Raw genomic sequence first — 19,332 nt, 5'->3', positions numbered from 1 at the left:
AGGTAGTTTTTGACAAAAAATCCTTTAAAAAAGACGGAAATGGGCCTTGGAAACCCTCCTTACATTCAAAATGTGATGGTGTCTTCGGATAATACTGAATATTGGTAACCCTCCTTACATTCAAAATGTGAGAAATAGAGATCATTAAAATGATGGAATTTACATAAAACATATGAGAGGGTGTTACCTAGATAACGCTCAGTCGCCTACATAAAATATGTAAGAGGGTGGTACCTAGTTCTCTGTTTCCATGTTCATGATGTAGTTTAGTATTGCCTTCTTTTTTGGTAACGAGGAACATCTCTCATTAGCAGCCTCGGACAATACACCTTTAAGGGACCAAACCCCGAGAGATACGCGACAGCACGATAAGTCGGCACTCTTTTTTAACAGACCCCAAACCTGCCCGTGCAATAACCGCATACTACCCATGCGGGGAATCAAATGCGGAACCTCGCAATTCATGTCATTGCATGCTTTGAGGGTTATCCACGCTCCATTGCACTAACAACACTTGGTTTAGTATTGTCTTCTTATGTCTATATATTTCTAGTTTTTTTCTCCATTTTAAGTGCCTCTATTGTGCATATGTAAGGATTATTATTTTAATATCATAGAGGGGTCCCTTTTATTATTTTTTGCTTTGACTTACCTCCTCAATTATTTTGATTTTCAAATTCTATAGAATTTGTGACTACATTTACTCATAGATGGCAACAGATCCTGGATCTTATTCAGATCCGCGGATCCGGACCCTGAGAGGTAGGATATAGATCCTAATTTTTCGGGACCCGTGGATATGGGTTGGATATGGACCCACTTATTTGAAAATGGATCTGGAAAATTTGGATCCGCCGGATATGGGTCGGATATGGATCCAACGTTGTTGTGGCGGATATGGATCTGGATCCTATCGGACCATACCCAGATCCGGTCCATTGTCATCCCTACTAACACTACACAAACACAGTACACAAGTTGTAAGTTAGAGATGGCAACGGATCCTGGACCCTATCCAGATCCGCGGATCCGGACCCTGATGGGTAGGATATGGATCCTAATTTTTCGAACCCCGTGGATATGGGTTGGATATGGATCCACTTATTTGAAAATGGATCTGGATATGGATCTGGAAAATTTGGATCCGCCGGATATGGGTCGGATATGGATCCAATGTTGGTGTGGCGGATATGGATCTGGATCCTATCGAACCCTACCCAGATTCGGTCCATTGTCATCCCTACTCATAACGCGTAATATGAAATGATATTGGAGTACAGTTTTTACATAGTGTACCACTATGACCCAAACATTTGATCGAAAGTGGTTCAGTAGGCATCATAATAGCTCACAAGGCAATGTACTTGATCCATTGATCAACACGGGTTCAGCTTTAACCACTAATTATTTAAACTTCTCAAGTGTACATCTTCAATTAATATTGGGTGATGGGTATTAGCCAATAGCCACTGGGCTAAATGTGAGATTTTTGTAAATGGGCCGTTACAGTTTTGGTCCACACATTGGAAGGTGTTTGTTAAGAATTGAACTAGTGCAAGTGAACGGATTGTTTCCACCTTTTTTTTTTTTTTTTTTTTTTTTTTTTTTGACAACGGTAGGAGACTATCTTACAATGTACTACAAGCAACAATGTAAGCTACTCGACTAGGTAACACCAGAAAATCGACTGCTAAATCTAGCACTACAAAGCCATACCTAAGACAAATATGGAAAATATTTAAAATTAAAGCTACAACATAAAGATAAACTAGTTCTGCGATGATAGGATGAATAAGGGCGGAGGAATGACCATGAACAACCGATCCAGCTTCACAAGCACACTTGACTTCAAGAATACATCGACGCCAACAAGTCTTCGAGTGACAATGACAAGGTGTACTTCCGCCCTTGCGAAAAGAGCGAAGAAAGACAAAGAGATGAACGAGACGACGAAGTCTGTCATCGGCGGAGATAAATCTCCTACACCTTAGAAATCGAACTCTTTGGCCGAGCGACCAACACATCAAGGAAGCCATCATACAGGGAAGAGAGGATAAAAGCAGTCCATTAACCAAAGTCCAGTCAAAAGAGCCCATAAGAGTTATTTTTAGGTTGGGTGGTTACAAGTCGAGCCATTTTCAAGTGACCAGATAATAGTAAATTCTTTGTTTCTACCCTTCTGTACTCTTTTTTGTAGGCAATACCATATTTTGATCCTAAGTTTTAGGCGTCATTGAGATTGAACATAACTCATAAACTCAAAGTCACACATGTGACATTCATGTAGTCTAATTAACCTCCCAAATTTTGGCTGACACTATCTTGTATCATACATAATTTTATAACGTATTATTTTAGTTTAGAGTTGTTCACAGGTCGTTCCGTCCATTGAACATTTGAAATCTGATCTGTTCGACTCGCAAGATAGAGAATACTAAACAATGCGTCTCAGAAATTTACCAAGATTTGACTCCCTAAACGGGCTGTTTGTGGCTAAAAGTCAATACGAACTCAATCCACGTCCGGCTAAAAGTAAAGTGGATAACGTATCAAAGTTCTGAACTTCCGACAGATCCAGTTGACTGAAGATGGTTAAATTTAAGGATATTTTACCAAAAAACTAATTAAATTGAAACTAATATCCAAGCTAACCACTTTACTTCCTATATCTCGGTTGATTGAAATATATTGAGGAAAATTTCAAACAATGATAATAATTATTTTGAAGAATAATTGAATTAAATGAAGATTTTCCCAAAAGCCCTATTATTGAATACTTTAAAAAATGGGTTTGAAAAATGGGGTAATATAGAGTACACAAATTCTCATTAAAGACGACATTTTTCGTTATTTTAAAAAATCTCTCAAAAGCTAGGTAACATCAAAACGGACACGATACGGACACATGACACGGCATCCCATGAAATTTAGGATACGAGACATGTTATTTAAATTTAATAAAATATATATTTTATAGTTATAATTAACTTACCATTTTATTTTTGTATATCTCTCATTCAAATTCGTCTTCTCATTCTTGACATCTCATTCCTCATTTATAGTATCCGACACATTTGGGCGTGTCCACGTGTGTCCAACGAGTGTCGTGTCTGACACGGTGTCGGACACAGAGTGTCGGACACAGCTACCTAGCTCACAAGTTACAAATGGGTAAGATATTATAAGAGATTTTTTGAAAAGACGGTCACAAATGAGAAACATATAGTATATGAAGTGAATAGAGCGTTGACATGCAAAAAAAAAAAACTCCCAGCAATTAGCAACATGAATTAACAAACATGATTAAACAACAATAATCAATGATATTAAATAACAAATGAAATCGCAGCTGTAAATCATGCCGCCGACCACAAATTCAACCCACCATCATCAAATCAAACAAAAAATTACAATGTACTGTGAAAAATTATAATCAAAATTCCAAAATCCAAACAAAATCAACAAAAAAAAAAATAATTAGAGAAATAAAATGATGAATTCCAAAAGATCTGGATCTAGAACATCAAAGCCGAAACCAAAGCAACAGCGACGAAAGATCCACCAGCAACCGCAACTCTGTTCAACGATACGGCACCGTTTGATGGCGACCCGGAAGGAGTAGTGGCTGGAGAAGCACCGGCAGAGGGACCATCAGCGGCAGGTTCGTCGGCAATGGGACCGGGGGCGGCGGGGGTCTCGGCGGTCGGGGTGGCGGCGGTAGGACCGGCGGTGGGAGCCACGATGGTGGCGGGTGGTGATGCGGTGGGAGTCACGGCGGCGGTGGGTGGTGTTGCGGTGGGAGTGGGTGGGGTTGCGGCGGGGATAGGGGCTTTGGCAGGTGCGGAGGCGGGGAATTGGGCAATGGCGGTGACGGCAAGGAGGGCGAAAAGAGAAGCGATTAGTAGTCTGGCCATTTTAAGAGAAGTGATTAGGTTTCGGGTTTAAGTTAATGAAAGTGATTAACTGATTAAGGATTTAAGATGGAGATTAAGATGTGATTATGTGAAGTGATTATGAAAATGAGGTGAAGGAAAGTGTTGGGTTTATATAGGAGGGTAGAAGGGTTTTGAGAGTTTATGTAGGGAGAGGAGACTTTGGAGGATTATTTAATTGAATTATTTTTCTTATTATTTCTTATGTAATTATTGGGTGAGACGATTTTATATTGTGAGACCATCTCATTATATACAAAAAATAACTCATTATTGCCTTATTGGTTTCTCTTGGACTTAATTTCAAGTTATTTTAGTTCAGTTCAGCTCTATTTAGTTCATACTTCATTCATTTTTATTCAGCTCATCTCTTTATAAATTAACTCTTTATTTCAGTTTAGTTTAGTTTAGTTCAGTTCAGTTCAGTTTAATTCAGCTTCATTCAATTTAATTTAGTTCAGTTCAATTTTTTTCAGCCGAAAAGATTAAGAAACTTATACGTAATTTTTTATTTATAAAATTAGACCGTTTCTATAGTATAAACTGTATACGAGCATCTTATTTTATAATTTATGTATTTATGATAAGGAGGGTTTAATCATTTGACATTATGACAGCCCACTAATTGTATTATGACAACTCATTCCATGTTGCCATGTTCTTGGGCCCACAACATATCATATAGCCGTTTCTTGAGATGTTTTGTGAGTAGAAAAATGGGAAAATTGTCCTTAGGAAATGAATCTTCTTATAATAATGTCTAGAATGGAAGAAATGAAATCTTTATTACTTTGGTCGATTTTGAAAATATTTATCGAATTGGTATATAGGTGTATGTGTAACATTGAATTTAGGCAAGGTAGATTAGGGGACAATTGGTGTGTTATATGATGGTTTTAAGAAATGTTAAGCAGGATCTGCTAAGTTAAACCGTCATAACCCCACAAATGTATAATCTTCAAAACTATGTTAGAACGTCATTACTAAGAATAATTAGTGATGTTTTGAGTCTAAAATTACAAGATGCACATTGTTCTTTACCAAAATCTACTTATATTGTAGCTCAATGGCAAAAATGTAAAACTATAATTTTAGACTCAAAATGGTTTTTCGGTTCTCTAACATAAAAAGTAAATCATCTCACATGATATATCTTGAGGTTGACTTGTGTAAAAAATTTGAAGAAGTCGACTTATTATAGAATTAAATAAATTGATAATTAGAATAACTTTCAAGTATGAATTACATGTACAAAAAATAAAAACGTCAATTTCCTAAGTTTAGGATCGAGAAAAGATTGAATTATTCAAAGAAGTTACAAGGTATGTTCATCTATGATCTATGTACCATTGTACCACACAATATGATATCTTGAACGACGAGACCTAACTAAAATTTACTTGTAAGTTTTCAAACATTGTGATTTATAAGTCACCTATCTACTAAAAGAATGGGTGATCTCTCTCATTTTCCCTTCAAAATGAATATTCTCAAGGTAACAAATAAATTCATTCATTAAATAAAGAAACTAATAGATAATTAATTTCATCAAAATTAATCTTTTTCATAAAATTATACTGTATTTTCACTTAAGTCTAACTGTATTGTGGGGTATTGTTGTGGGTGAGGTGATTAAAATAAATATAAATGTATGCCAAATAAGGAAATAGGGAGAGTATTGTGAATAGACGAAAAAGGAAATAGGGAGAGTTATTTAGAATAGGAGGGAGTAATATTTTAATTAAAATAAATAAAATTGATATAAAACTATAAATTGCTTAATATTTACTCATTGCTATTATGAGATGATGACTTGACTATACACAGTATAAAAACAAATTATAAATCGCTATTATTAGTTTCATGATAATAAAAAGGAAAAAAAAAAATTATAAATTGAAAATCATTAGATTTATGGTATAAAAATATTTTTAGTAACACACATTTTTAACTCATTACTTAAATCTATTAACTATTTTCATTTTCATATTTCTTTTATCAAATGTAAACAATTAATAAGTACCAAATTATATAAATAATTTTATAAAAATAATACTCTATATACCGTGCATGTATTACACGACATCTAAACTAGTTACTTATATAGTCATGCCTACGGTTATGAGATTAGTGATGCAATGGCCGGCGATCGGACGGTGAGGACTGAGGAGCAGAGGGTATAGGAACGGGACATAAACATAGTTTTGTACCGTTGAAGGATGTTTTAAAATGATGAGTAATTAATTAAGAAAGCGACAGTCGACCGTTAATAATTATTGATTAACATGTTGTTTATTAAGGACCTTGCTGTCGTTTGTTCAAGGTCTTCATTAACTATAATAATTGTTGTCATCATTATTCATCATTGTAAAGCTCATTTTATGGAGTATGGATCCCTCAATCTTCCTATCTAGCTGGGATTTTTTCTAGCTACTGAAAAAGGGCCAATACTTTTTTCTTAATAAAAAGAGCCAAGTGATTCCCTCTTTTCTCGTGCTTAAAAAGTTAATCCATCATTTTTATCGTCTATATTAATAACATTAAAACTTGGGAGAGATGGTTTTCAATAAGTTATTGAGAGACCAGTCTTTCGTACCCTTTTATTTGTATTTCGTGACCCTTTTGTTGATGATTGTGACATAGTAATTTCGTACCTATTTACATAACAAATGTACCAATTTTATCTTTAATCATGATTTCTACCTATTTTATTACCTTTAGTACCACTTTTTTCTTAAAACTATAAAATAATCTCTCAATAAATTTATTGTGATACCGTCTCTCAGGAGACCTACTCAATAAATAAATATCGTAATCCCTATAGTAATATTGAGACTGGAGAGTTAAAGTATTACTTCGTAAGTATTAACTGTTAGAATCATATATTATATTAAAGCAACAACCGCAAGCCTATTTAGTCGACACGTGTCATTACCCATTACCTTGCCACGTGTTAAATGTTAGAATTCTTGATTTATTTACTTAATTATTTGTTACAAGTTTACAACTAATCAATCAACATCTTTACGTCAAACCAACATAATTGGTTTTTATCTTCTAATAACTAATCTTCTAATTGATATATTCCCTCATTAAATTGCTATATTTGAAAAATACTTTGCAAAACTGCCAATAGAAGATGTTTATCAATGCTAAATATCAAGATTCAGAGCCGACAAAATAAAATAAAAATAAATAAAAGATTTGGATACATATACGATTGGTTTACAAAAAATCAACATTCCTTAAATTACATTAAGAATCAACTAACAATCTGAGTCGGCATAATATACGATATCTACAGAATATAGTCAAATCACTTTTATACACAAATTAAGTCCGAAATATAATCAAATCATATATTCTACATAAATTAGGTCCGAAATATTATACAAAAATTATATCTAAAATTACCGCCCAAAGCAACTTGAAATTACGGATAGTTCTTCAATCACTTTTATACTTTCCTTTTTCCAGTTATATTGTATCATAGCTAAATAATATGATAATAGAATGGTAACATGTTCTACCGAAATTATCGCCAAATGAACATAAAATTAGAAAATAGTCCTTCAATCACTTGCATATTCTAATATATGATTCCAATAATTCAATAATATACGTACCAAAAAAAATCCAATAACATTCTTATTAACTGAAATACTCTCTAAAAATCTCGCACAAATTAACTTAAAATTAGGATTATGATAGCTATGATATTCAATATAAAACTCCAACTCCAATTAAAAAGATCCGAAATTATTAATTAAGGTCACCAAAAATCATTGCCTAATTTGAAAAGACAATCTAGAAAATATTGATATGATATTCTTTCTGTTATAGAATATGTAATTACCTAAAATTACAAAACAAAATTTTAAACCGCTACTTGAAATTCGGGTTCTACTGACGACATTATAAATTTTCATAAGAATATTAATTAATATCCCTATATTTTTAAGTAGTATAAACATACCATTTTAGTTAACTGAAATATTATATTCAAATTCTAAATGAAAATAATAATCACAATTCTCGGCCAGTTTTGAATAATAAAACTGAAATATTACACTTACCGCTTATATATCTGTCATCTCACTCCCTTACTTAAAATTTCTTCATTGCTTTTCAGTTTCCATAATTTTGCAAAAAAAAAAAAAAAAAAAAACAATCGTAGAGTTTGTACTCCATCTTTTTTTGTAATTTAACAATACACACTTGGATGATTCTACATCAATTGATATGTGAATTCAGTGAAACGAGTATATATATTTTTTTTTTTCATAATAAGATGAATGTAATATATAAGCTAGATGATGGCAGATGTCATTGAGTTTTTGTTAATGAAGATGGCAAAAATTGCCTAATTGGGAATATAATTCTTATTGTATGTCACTATTAATCTTTTTAATGATAAGTCTCCGTTAAAATGATACTATCCTTCTTGAGCTTGAGACGACTTGAGTACATACTACTTGAGTATATAAAAAAAAAACAATATATTTGTCTTATATACATATGTGATATAATACTTGACCCGTATTAAGTTTAACGGCAAGTGTCGTCTTAAATGAGAATTTATGATCTCTCAATCGGTACATATTTTTTTTAACAATTGTATGTATTCTATATAGGAAAGACATAATGTGTGTCATTCATGTTTGTGAGACAGTTAATTGCAAATTAGGTTAGTTTTACAAGGATAACCAATAAAATGTAAATATCATTTCAATTATTGGAAGATAATTTGACCTAAACAATGTTGTACCGAGTACTTAACATCACCTTAGCAACGAAGTTGAAAACAAAAAAAAAAAATAGATGATATAGAATTATCAAAAAATCAATTTAGATACTTAATTAGTATTATTTTCCGATTTATGATTTTAAAAAATTATCTAACAACTAATGCATGCCATTATGACATTGAAAGGTAATGAGAGTAAATAAGGTGTTAGCAAAAAATATTTTATCGATTTTACTTTTATTGTTTAATCTCTCATTCTAAATTAGCAGGACAAAATGATTTACAATATTGAAAGACAAGTGTTAACATGACCCAATAAACAAAACAAAAAAAAGATTTGACGACTTGAAAAGCGAATGAATGAGCAGTGTTGATGGTGGAGGTCGTGATAGGGGAGGGGTCACGTTGGGTAGGTAATGATGGGGTGAGGAGTCACACATAAGATTATGAGAAGGGTTAGGGTTCGCGCGTAGGGTGGGGCAGAGATAATGGTTATGCTGGAGGTGTGGGACGTAGGGGATGGTGGAGGCAAGATAGAGTGGGATAGTTGGAGGATATAAGATATGGATTGGAGAGGGTGGTTAGTTGTGGGGGTTGTCCGCTGTTGAGATAGGGGTTTAGATGGACGTCGTGGTATGAGGTGTTGGGTACGGTCACCTATACGGTAGAGGGTCTACTGGAGAATCTCGAGCTGGTCGGTTAGTGATGCCGAATGTTGCTTTCAAACGTTCAGGCGATAGTGGGTGGAAATAAAAATGAGAGAGAAGGTATGAAATTGAAAGGAGAACAAATAAGATGGTAATATACTATGATTAAAAAAACTTGCAACAATGAGAAAAATTAAATGTATATTGTGTAAATAAACAGGTTAAAAATCTACAATAATTTTACATCCACTTTTTAGATTTCACCTCTTATAAGTTAAAAAGTCAAGAAAAAAATGCAAAGTACTTCGAAGAAAATTAAGCAACATAAACTTATCAATACTTATAATTAAGTAGGCAAAATAATTTTTTCTAAAAATTAGTAATTTACTAAATAAAAAAAAACGTAGGTTTTTACTTTTAATAATACTTTCTATTACCACCCGTGCAGTGCACGGGTTTAAAAACTAGTATAAAACTGATTATGTGACTCCAATTATCAGCTTAAGCTTATACTTTTGGTGGGGTGATTTCTTAACAAGCACGCCAAGCCCAGAGGGTGTTCGTATGAGGAGAGGGCGTGTTTGAATATAACATCGATCATGAAACTCCAACTATCGACTTAAGTTTATGGGGAGATGGTATAACATTTTGCATCTAAATAATTAGATCAATGTTAGGAATATGAAGCAAGACCACCATGGCTTGCTTAATTAGTAAATATACACCATGTTTTGAGTTTTATAACCCTTTTGACCGGTCATTTGTTATCCTATTTTATTTTTATTTTTGAGTGTCTCAGTCAATTGTTATTCTTTCTATTTTAGGATTGCATCTGATAAGCAATTTGATCTTTCACACTGAATTTGGTCCACTTGTTATCTTATAGTTGACCCTCTCCTCTTTCTTTGATTTTTGTGCCAGAACCAAAGGACAACAATTAAACCGAACGGAGAAATGTAACTATTAAGGATGAAAGAAGACTGATAATATTCCCAATAATTCAGACATATAATGTGCCTTTTCTACTACTGTAAACAAACATATTTAATCAATATTCAACCAGAAATCTCAGAAATGCCAGATGAAGTAATGCATATGCTCTACTGTTGTTTTTCTCTGCCTTGTTTTGGGCGTACTAATTGTTGCACCGCACTCTATCGGACACAGCTCCCCAATTTGGTGAAATGCTGAGTGAAAATTAGCTAGAAATATGGAAACAGAAAGGGAAGTGGTCCATCTTGTATTTAGAAATGTTGGACTGTGCATCGTAGTCATCACACGGTGAGAATGCTTGAAAACATGATGTTTGGTGCAAAATAGTTCGAAAACAGTCGCAAAATAGATGGCAAAATTATAGCGACACTAAGGCGTATTTTTTTTTTTTTTTTTTTTTTTGTGCAAACATAACCAAATAACGTGATAACAACACGAGAGTTGGGAGAGCAGTGTAGAATACATTTCATGGGATGCCAAACACGGTTGCTGGAGCCCAAATAGTTTCTTGTTGCTTTTTGTCGATTGCAGCATCATAGTATGTATTCAGTAACTTTATAGCCCCAATCGATATTACCACATATTCTAGTCGTCTTTGAACTTCTACTATCAGCTAAAACGTTAGAGGTGCAAAAATTTATCTTGGAAGCAGCTGCATTTGGAAGGACGGGCTTGCAGACGAAACAGTGGCCTATTCAACAACAAGATTCTTGATGGTGGGAACTGCCTTATCGACCTCTGTCATCTTCTTAGGCAAAAGAACCTTTCGGAAACCTCTTGGCTCAGAAGTTGCATGACCAGCCTGCCAAATTCCAGCAGTGTGAGTCAAAATTTCAGTCAGTGGTTACGATTAGTAGCAAAATACGACGTGGCAGTGACACTGACCTTACAAAACCAAGGGAAACAACTCAAGAACATTTGCAACATGTCTGCAATAACTATTAGCTTAAGCAAATTATACAGACATACAAATACAAATTTCGACCAAGTATCACCATGACTCCATAATATAAACTGTAAAGTTGTACCTATTATATACCGGGATTTAAAGCCTATTTACTTATCACTGAACCTGCCATTCACTGGTTCTGAAATAACTTGCCGCTAAACCTTTCGGCTTGAAAATGGCTCAATCCGAATTATTTTAAAGTAAAGGATACGCATTTGGGAGCGAGGGGGATGTAGGCTCCTAAGTTCGTTTATGTATGTAGAAAAACAAAAACCTTTCCCTTTACTATCAAACTTCACTGATTTATTCATTCGTTCAATGACCCTTCACTGTTTTGATGAATCAAACAAAAACCAAGGTTATATCGCAAGACAAATACTTAGATCTCAAAAGGGTAATTCAGCGAGAGAGTGAAATTACCAAGTATACCTATATGAAGCTAGAAATGAAAGAAAAAGAGGAGATAAAATAACTCTAACCTTCTTCCTATTTGAAATGCCCTTCTCTTTTTTATTTCGGTCTCTGAGTCAATTTTCTTCTTCGCTGCTAGTTCTTGAATTGTTTCACCTTTCTCATCATCACCCTGAGCTGAAGAGAGAATGCCTGCAGATGGATAGACACGTCACGCCGATCATAATATCTAAATTAAGGGTACAATTTTAAAGGGAAAGAGTTTAAAACCTGGAGTGATGTGCGATGATGTTGCCAATCACTGCCATTTGCTGATTAACTCGTTTCTTAGCTCGCTACAGATTAGAAACCTCAGGATACAAAGAGGAAAAGCTGAGAAAAGGAAAGGAGAAAAGGCGGAGAATAGCCAGTCTGGATTTATATGGTCCTGCCAAATAGCCTGCAATGTGCAATAGCAATCGAGGACAAAGAATCAAAAACGTTAAATTTTACACCAGTGATACAATCTGAAACTATATGGGCTTAGCAGAACGGAGTTCCATAGTAGTCCGACATAATCATAAGCAATAAGTTAAAATGTGGACGCAGACACATCATAAACAGCTAGAAACTTTCAGTTGGGGACTCTAACATACTGCACATATTCATTCGACTACACAAAAAATCGACTTCAGAAGGAAAGACATTCTGATACTCCTGTGTACTATGGTGGTGACTTCTGAGGCCTGACAAATCAATTTAAATAAACAAATTAGAACTCCAGAAGAAAGTATATTGCATTAATCGTCATAAAGCCAAAACATTTGGTAGTATTCTTTGATACAAGTTTGCAGAAATCAGGCTTACAATTACAAGATTTGCATCCAAGAACACCCCTCCACCCCGGAAAGTAGCACCTAAAAAAGGGGTGTGCTAAATATTAATAAGACGTTCTAGTTTTGATTCAGACAAAGTAAGGCAGTTATCAATTATCTGACCAACATTGGAAAAAATGAAACTGATATGATTATGAAGGATTTACAAGGAGATCACGTTTAAAGTCCATTGGCCATGGGGATGAGCTAATCGAACATATTACAGAAAATGTATATTATCAAGATAACTTCTTCCCCCATATAAATGGCATGCCACTAATAACCATCAAATAAATTTGCTGACGTTTCGTGGAATGGCGTTTTAGCCGTTTTTTATATGCGTTTTTTTATGATGATGTGACCATTATTGCGGATTATACCAACTTGTCGAAGGTGTCTTGTTCGTATCTGTTTGAAAATGCTGCTACAACTCAATGTGATGTATCCTATGACTACAGTTTTGAGTTTAGAAAGCAGAAACATTAAACAAAAGTTTAAAAAAGCATTACATGTCAAAATATGAATCATCCATGAGAGAAACACAATGTCAAATAAAAAAAAAAGAGTAAAAAACTTACCAGGCTGTCCATTTTATCTTCCACTTCCAGAACAGTGGACGGAGACACATTCATACAGTGATACAGCCATCGTCTCAAAAGCTGTCAACCCACGAGCTGATCTAGGGTAGAGGCTCATATACATTCATCCTTCTTGACACGACCAACTGGGTCGATGGGGTATTCAACTATTCATGTTTGTTTAACAAGAAAAACAAAAAAATCGCCTTTAAAACTAAAATCACGTTCATCAAAGCTGCAAATTTGTGTCAACCCATGGAAAACTTTAGCCAAGTATAGTCTAATTGCATATATGGAAAACTTAAAGAATAAGGTCTTTTTCGAATAAGCCATTTCATTTGTGATCCTACAGATCCACCTCAAAATAAGAAATAATTCGCCTTCCCGCGTCAACCATTTCATTCCATTATATCTGATCAGACTTCAAAATGATTTCACAAGCATCAACTTTTATTAAACCAAATTAAAGATGATGAAGATAATTGCAACACATAAAACCTAAGATCATACAAACAAAACCACACAAGCGCCAGAAACACCATAACCAACCTGGAAATGAATCAAACTGCCTGTATTAACACATGATTGAGGAACCAACCCAATTCATGACAAATGCAAAATATGTGTTTGGTCGTATAACCCTGCTCAATATTTCTATGTTAAGTGTGTTATTACTCCCGGGTCATAACAAGAACACAGATTATAGTATAAAACCGCCGTATGGCGTATGGTGCCAGCAATTAAAACTGACCATTTTGTAAATTTTATTTGTTGCATCATACGACGATTATACACACAACTAAACAGGAGTGATATTCTTGGATGCATCGTGAAAAATTTCGCGGCCTATTATAACACCAAGCCTAACACCAGCCAGACCCAATGAAGCTTGCTTATATAGTTCGGACCTTGTTCTTTTAGCTGAACTGGAACTCATTCAATTGAGCCAAGACAAATATCAAGAAAACATTAATGTTGTAACTGGGAATACAAATAATAAATATAGATAATACTTGTAAAAAGTAATGTAGTTTACCGAGTAGCTTAACAGTCATACCAAAAAGAAAAAAACAGTACTTGAAAGAGGTCTAAATTGAGCTAAATACCAAATGTAAAGAAAACCGAAAGCACAAAACTCGAACAAAGCAAAACTTGTAGACCTGCAAAAAGCAACAACCTGGACTGACTTAACGGCGGTCAGTTTTTCCATTACCCCGCTTCCCGGTGATGAGATGTTTAGGTCTGAGAGTAGGGATGCTTCTATCAGCTTCACCCTTACGAGCATTCTTATTCCGATTCTTGACGGACTTACGAGCCTTCTGAATAGCCTTGCTTTTCTGGTCCGAGTCCCTTAGTCCTTCACCTGGGATCACTTCAGTTGGGGGACGTGATCTCGACCTTGACCTAGGTCTTGACAATCTCCGGAGCTTCTTCTTGGCGGATTGTTCATCATCCATATCCATAGCATCACCACCATCTATGTCCATACCGGCTGATCGCTCCCTCTTTCGACCCCTAGATTTGCTCCGAGCTCTGTCAATAGCTGCAGAAGGGTCAATCCCTAGCTTCGACAATTGTCTCCCCATTCTTTTTGTATTATATTGTCTGTCCTTGTCAAACTTCCTAGGAACAATAGGCCTGCTTGAAGCATTGCTTTTCTTAATCCGGTGTTCTTGGATGAGTAAGCTTTTCTTTTTCCTGATTTCCGCCAATGCCTCCTTCTCAGCTGGGGTCAATTCATCACCATCCATTTCAAACTCTTCTTCAGCTGCATCTGCCATACGGATCCCTTCTTCTCTCTCCAACTCTTCCAGCCTTTGAAGGATATCAGGGTCAACAAAGTCAAAGACATTGTGCCCGTCAAGGAATTCAGGTATGATGTCCTCTTTCCATTCCTCATTTGCTAAGATGTAGTGCTTCTTCAAGCTGGCAGAATAGACACCAGCACCACCGTTCTCATCCTCCAAATCCCTTTCAGTTTTGCGCTTCTCCCTCTCAGCTTTTTCAGCAGCTTCCTTCGCCCTGTTCTCCAATACCCCAGCAGGAATGCAAGGCAGCCTTAGCTTCTCGTCCCGAGGCTTTGGAATAGCCACGTGGAAGCGGTTTAAGCAATCATTGATCTTCTTTGATTTCATCTTGAGCTCCACCCTCTGCTCAAGTAACCTATCACAAGCAGCATTCTTTACAGCAGTAACCCCCTCATCCGTCAAAGCACTCATGGTCAAAAGAACCCCATCTTCATTTGCAGCCTCACCGCCTCCAACAAGAGTTTTCAGAGCCTCAGACTTCATTTCCATTACCAGTTTCTTGTCCTCTTCGGAAAGTCCATCAAATGGCTGCAAATCTGTTTTGTTGCACACAATCACCAATGGCTTGTTCATGAAAAGAGACTTGATACTGTGGAAGAGCGCTGCCTGTTGAGCAATGGTATACCCACATGATCCGGAGATATCAAGGAAGAAGAGGATGGCTGCGCGTAGATGTGCAAGAGCAGTAATACTGCACATCTCAATGATATTTCTATCTTCAAACGGCCGGTCAAGAATCCCAGGAGTATCAATCACTTGGTACCTCAAATACTTGTAATCCGTATGACCCACAAACAAGGATTTTGTTGTAAATGCATATGGTTGCACATCAACATCAGCCCTCGTGATCTTGTTCATGAACGAACTCTTTCCAACATTGGGGTAGCCGCAAATCAGGACCGTTCTGGTATTTGGGTCAATGGAAGGCAACCTGGCCATATGCTGCCTAACTTGTTCGAGATAGGCCAAACTAGGACCAATTCGCTTAGTCACAGTACACATTCGACCAAGAGCAGCAACCTTGAGACATTTGCATCGGTAAAGTGAATCACCATACTTCAACAGCTTAACATAATCCTTGCAGATTTTGGAAATCAGATTTCTTGCAGTATTGACTTGCCCAAGAGCAAGTTTGTAATGATCCTTGTTGTAAAGGACGTGGAGAAGATCACCATAGAAAGGATGGATGTCATCAAGCCTGGGGAACTCATCGATAATAGCAGAAAGCTTCTCATGGAAATTCTGCTGAGTGTACTTCACTTTTCTCATGTAAAATTGCCGAAGTCTAGAGATGGCATAACCTTTGTGCACAACTGTAGGAGTTTGTCTTTGGGTACGGGATAGAACGATGTCAACCAGATCCTTCCCATTGGGAACGACAGTGATCTTTTTAAGATTATACTGAACCATTTTGTAAGTCACTTCTCAGCCCCTGAAATCAACAAACCAAAGTATTATTTCTCACCATAACTTATTTGAGACGGTCTTACACGAAAGATGAATCAATTAACACTACAATTAAATGAATAATACAGCATAAAGTTTCTGGATAGTCTCACGTGTGACAGTCTGTTACATGACTCAGTTCTATTAAAGACGTCCATTTACGCGCTATGCCAAATAGTTAATTATACTTACTAGAACAATGCCATACTGATCAAAATACTTCCAAACAGACTTGACAAATTTAGAACAGCCAAAATACAAGCAAACTTTAAGTTTATAATAGTATCAATTCCGTGAAGTTGCAGACTTAATTTTCTCGTCTAAACGTACGAGAATGTAATCAATAAAGGATCAACTCTTAAGACTTCAATCTCAAGTTAGCAACATACCAAGCAAATATAATTTCACAACCAAACTGATATAAACTTAAGCTGCGTTATATCAATTCAAAACTTGAGCTTTAACTTTATACAATTTACAGCTAAACCCCTAATTTTCAGTAAATCTCAAATTTTCATAATCAAATTGTTATTTTTTTTACAATATTAGGTTGCGTAAATATCAAACTTCCAGCATACCAAACACATAAATTCATTATCAAATTGAATAGATTTCCAAAACTTCAACTTTATCTAATTTCAACTTAAGCAAGTAATAACTGAATAAATCACTGATACAACAAAATCGAAACAAAAAAACAGAAATCAAAACACAACCCACTTCATTAAATCACGTCAAAACAGTAAAAAACAACAAACACAAATGAAAAACGAAACAAATCGATGAAAACAAATGGAACAAACTAAATATAGATGACAAAATAGTTAAAACGACGATATAAGATGAACAAAGAGAGATATATAAGAAGCTAAATGAATTCAAAGTATGAAGATATAAAGGTTGAGAGCGAGGAACACACCTTGAAGTGAAGAGGATGAATGGGGATGGAGAATTGGGAGTGGTGACTGCGTTTAAATGAGAGTATATAAGATTTAGGGTTTATATTCAAGAAGAAAGGGGGATTCAGGTTAGAAACAAGGCTCGTGAAGCACCCGTTCCACCAAGGCCACCATCCATCCAGGGTCGGGGTTAAGTCTAAATCTGGTAAAACAGATCGGGTTCGGTCGGGTCAGGCCAATTTGGAATTGCGTTGTTCGGGTTTGTAATAATTTGAATCGGGTCGGGTGGGTTGTTTTCAATATTTGGAGATAACAATCAATTTATTATAAAAAATATTTAGGTCGGGTTTGATAAGTTCGGGTCTGACGGATTTCAATTAGGGCGCGGTCGGTTTTGGGTCGGGTTAGCTTTGTCAGGTTTAAACTTAGGTCTGGTTAAATTAGATCAGGTGATTTCAGGTATGACAGACATTTTATTTTGGGTCGGGTTGGATCGCATTAGTTCGAATCAGTTTCAAATATCAAGTTGTCTGATCATTCCGGACAGGTAATTTTGGATGGTCTTGGATCCGGTCACCTCGGGTATAGTTAGGCCCGGGTGGGTCAATTCGATTTTGGGTCCTAAATGGGTCAGACAATTTCGAGACATTTTCTCGAGTTAGCCTTATCGAATAGGATTATCGAGTCAAGTTGGCCCCCTTAGTAAAAGCCCACACAAGAAATCACAATTTATTAAGTTCTTAATTATGATCGATTTTAAATTTTAAGCATTTCAATACACACTCACAAATATTTCTGATTTTTTTTATACAAGGTACTCGTATAAGTTTTTTTTTTTGTTTTTTCCGAGTATTTTTTGTAAAACTGAAAAAGCTTTACTAGAAAAATGAAAATTGCATTCTCTCTCTAGTTTTCTCTCCCCCTTCTCTCTAAGAAACAAAACTCTAAATCCTCCCCCTTTGCTGTCGCCGTTCTCCACCTTCCTCCCATCGCCACCCATCAACCCCCTATCATGTCGCCGGGGATGGGGTCTCTCATGACCTTCCTCCGGCGACCCGTCTCCTTTCTTCCGATTAACCCTCCTCATCTTTCTTACCCACACCCGGTTCTGGATCGTTCGGGTCTGCCCGTTCCTCTCGATCTGCGTGGTGTATGTGGGTTGTTCGGGTTTTATCGGACGAGTTTGTTGAGGTGGTGTGGCAGGGTGGTGCTTGGATCTGGCGGTGTTGTGGGTTGGTAGGGAGGCGGTGGCTTCCGTTTTTTTTCCTGTGTTCCGCTTTGTTTCCTTTATGTTTTTGTTTAATTTCCGCTTTCGTTTTTGTTTCGTCTCTCTTTCTGAGGGTTCTGTCCCCGTCTATCGGTGGTGTCCTTCTCTCAGTTTGAGAGCTTTCGTTTTCTGGTTCGTTTGCAGTTTTCTAATAAGTCGTGAAAGATCGGCGTTGTTATAGATCGTTATATGGTTTTACATATTTTGTCCGATTCATGGCTACAATCAATCACGTCAGAAGAAATGGATACTCGTCAAGGAAGATTCGGAGACCCTCTTATGGATGAAAGCCTTTTTGCGGCGAATCGATGATAGAGACTCTGTTGCAGTGTTTTATTCTTTGAACAAGAATTTATTTCTTATGGTTGTAATCGATTTGTATCTGATTGAGTTTGGCATATGTTGTAGATGTCGTATGACTTTTTATTAATGATAATGATCTTTTCTCAAAAAAAAAAAAAAAAAAAAATAGGATTATCGAGTTAGCATTGTCAAGTTCACTCCTTATCGCCCATTTATTTGGTTTTTTCATTTGTCAGTTAATCATGTGCATGATTGTTGATAAATTTTTAAAATAAAGGTATTTTAAGTGACGGGCAGATATTAAATTGTACTCCGTATGAAACTTCACGTGATTTACGATTCATCCATCATTCGTTTCATCTCCGCCATTCATTTAATACGAGTTTTGTCCATCTATTTAATCTGGTGAATGTAGGGATGTCAATTTCACCCGCATCCATCAAAATCCGATCCACCCGATTCTAAAAGATAGATGAAAACCCGACTTAAATGGATGAT

The 19,332-nt window shown here is 35.9% G+C and overlaps 1 protein-coding gene and 1 long non-coding RNA gene across 2 annotated transcripts; both read right to left on the bottom strand.

Moving 5' to 3' along the window:
- Positions 1-10,379: 10,379 nt before the first annotated feature.
- Positions 10,380-13,084, bottom strand: LOC141596461 (uncharacterized). Its single transcript, XR_012522489.1, has 3 exons — positions 11,950-13,084; positions 11,748-11,871; positions 10,380-11,121 (listed from the first exon to the last, which is right to left on the bottom strand). It is a non-coding gene; the product is annotated as an uncharacterized LOC141596461 (long non-coding RNA).
- Positions 13,085-14,026: 942 nt separating this feature from the next.
- On the bottom strand, positions 14,027-17,545 carry LOC141596460 (nucleolar GTP-binding protein 1). The gene is made up of 2 exons (XM_074416637.1): positions 17,285-17,545; positions 14,027-16,351 (listed from the first exon to the last, which is right to left on the bottom strand). Exon 2 carries the CDS (start codon positions 16,327-16,329, stop codon positions 14,299-14,301), a length of 2,031 nt encoding a protein of 676 aa, XP_074272738.1. The 5' UTR covers positions 16,330-16,351; positions 17,285-17,545; the 3' UTR covers positions 14,027-14,298.
- Positions 17,546-19,332: the final 1,787 nt, after the last annotated feature.

The sequence above is a fragment of the Silene latifolia genome, chromosome 8 (genome assembly GCF_048544455.1).
Source record: "Silene latifolia isolate original U9 population chromosome 8, ASM4854445v1, whole genome shotgun sequence".
Classification (NCBI taxonomy): domain Eukaryota; kingdom Viridiplantae; phylum Streptophyta; class Magnoliopsida; order Caryophyllales; family Caryophyllaceae; genus Silene; species Silene latifolia.
Note: the sequence above shows the minus strand (reverse complement) of the source record. Positions and strands in the feature narration are given on the sequence as shown.

What these genes read in the sequence shown, in the direction of transcription:
- LOC141596460 (XM_074416637.1), bottom strand. Translation starts at nt 16,329, where the DNA reads ATGGTTCAGTATAATCTTAAAAAGATCACTGTCGTTCCCAATGGGAAG.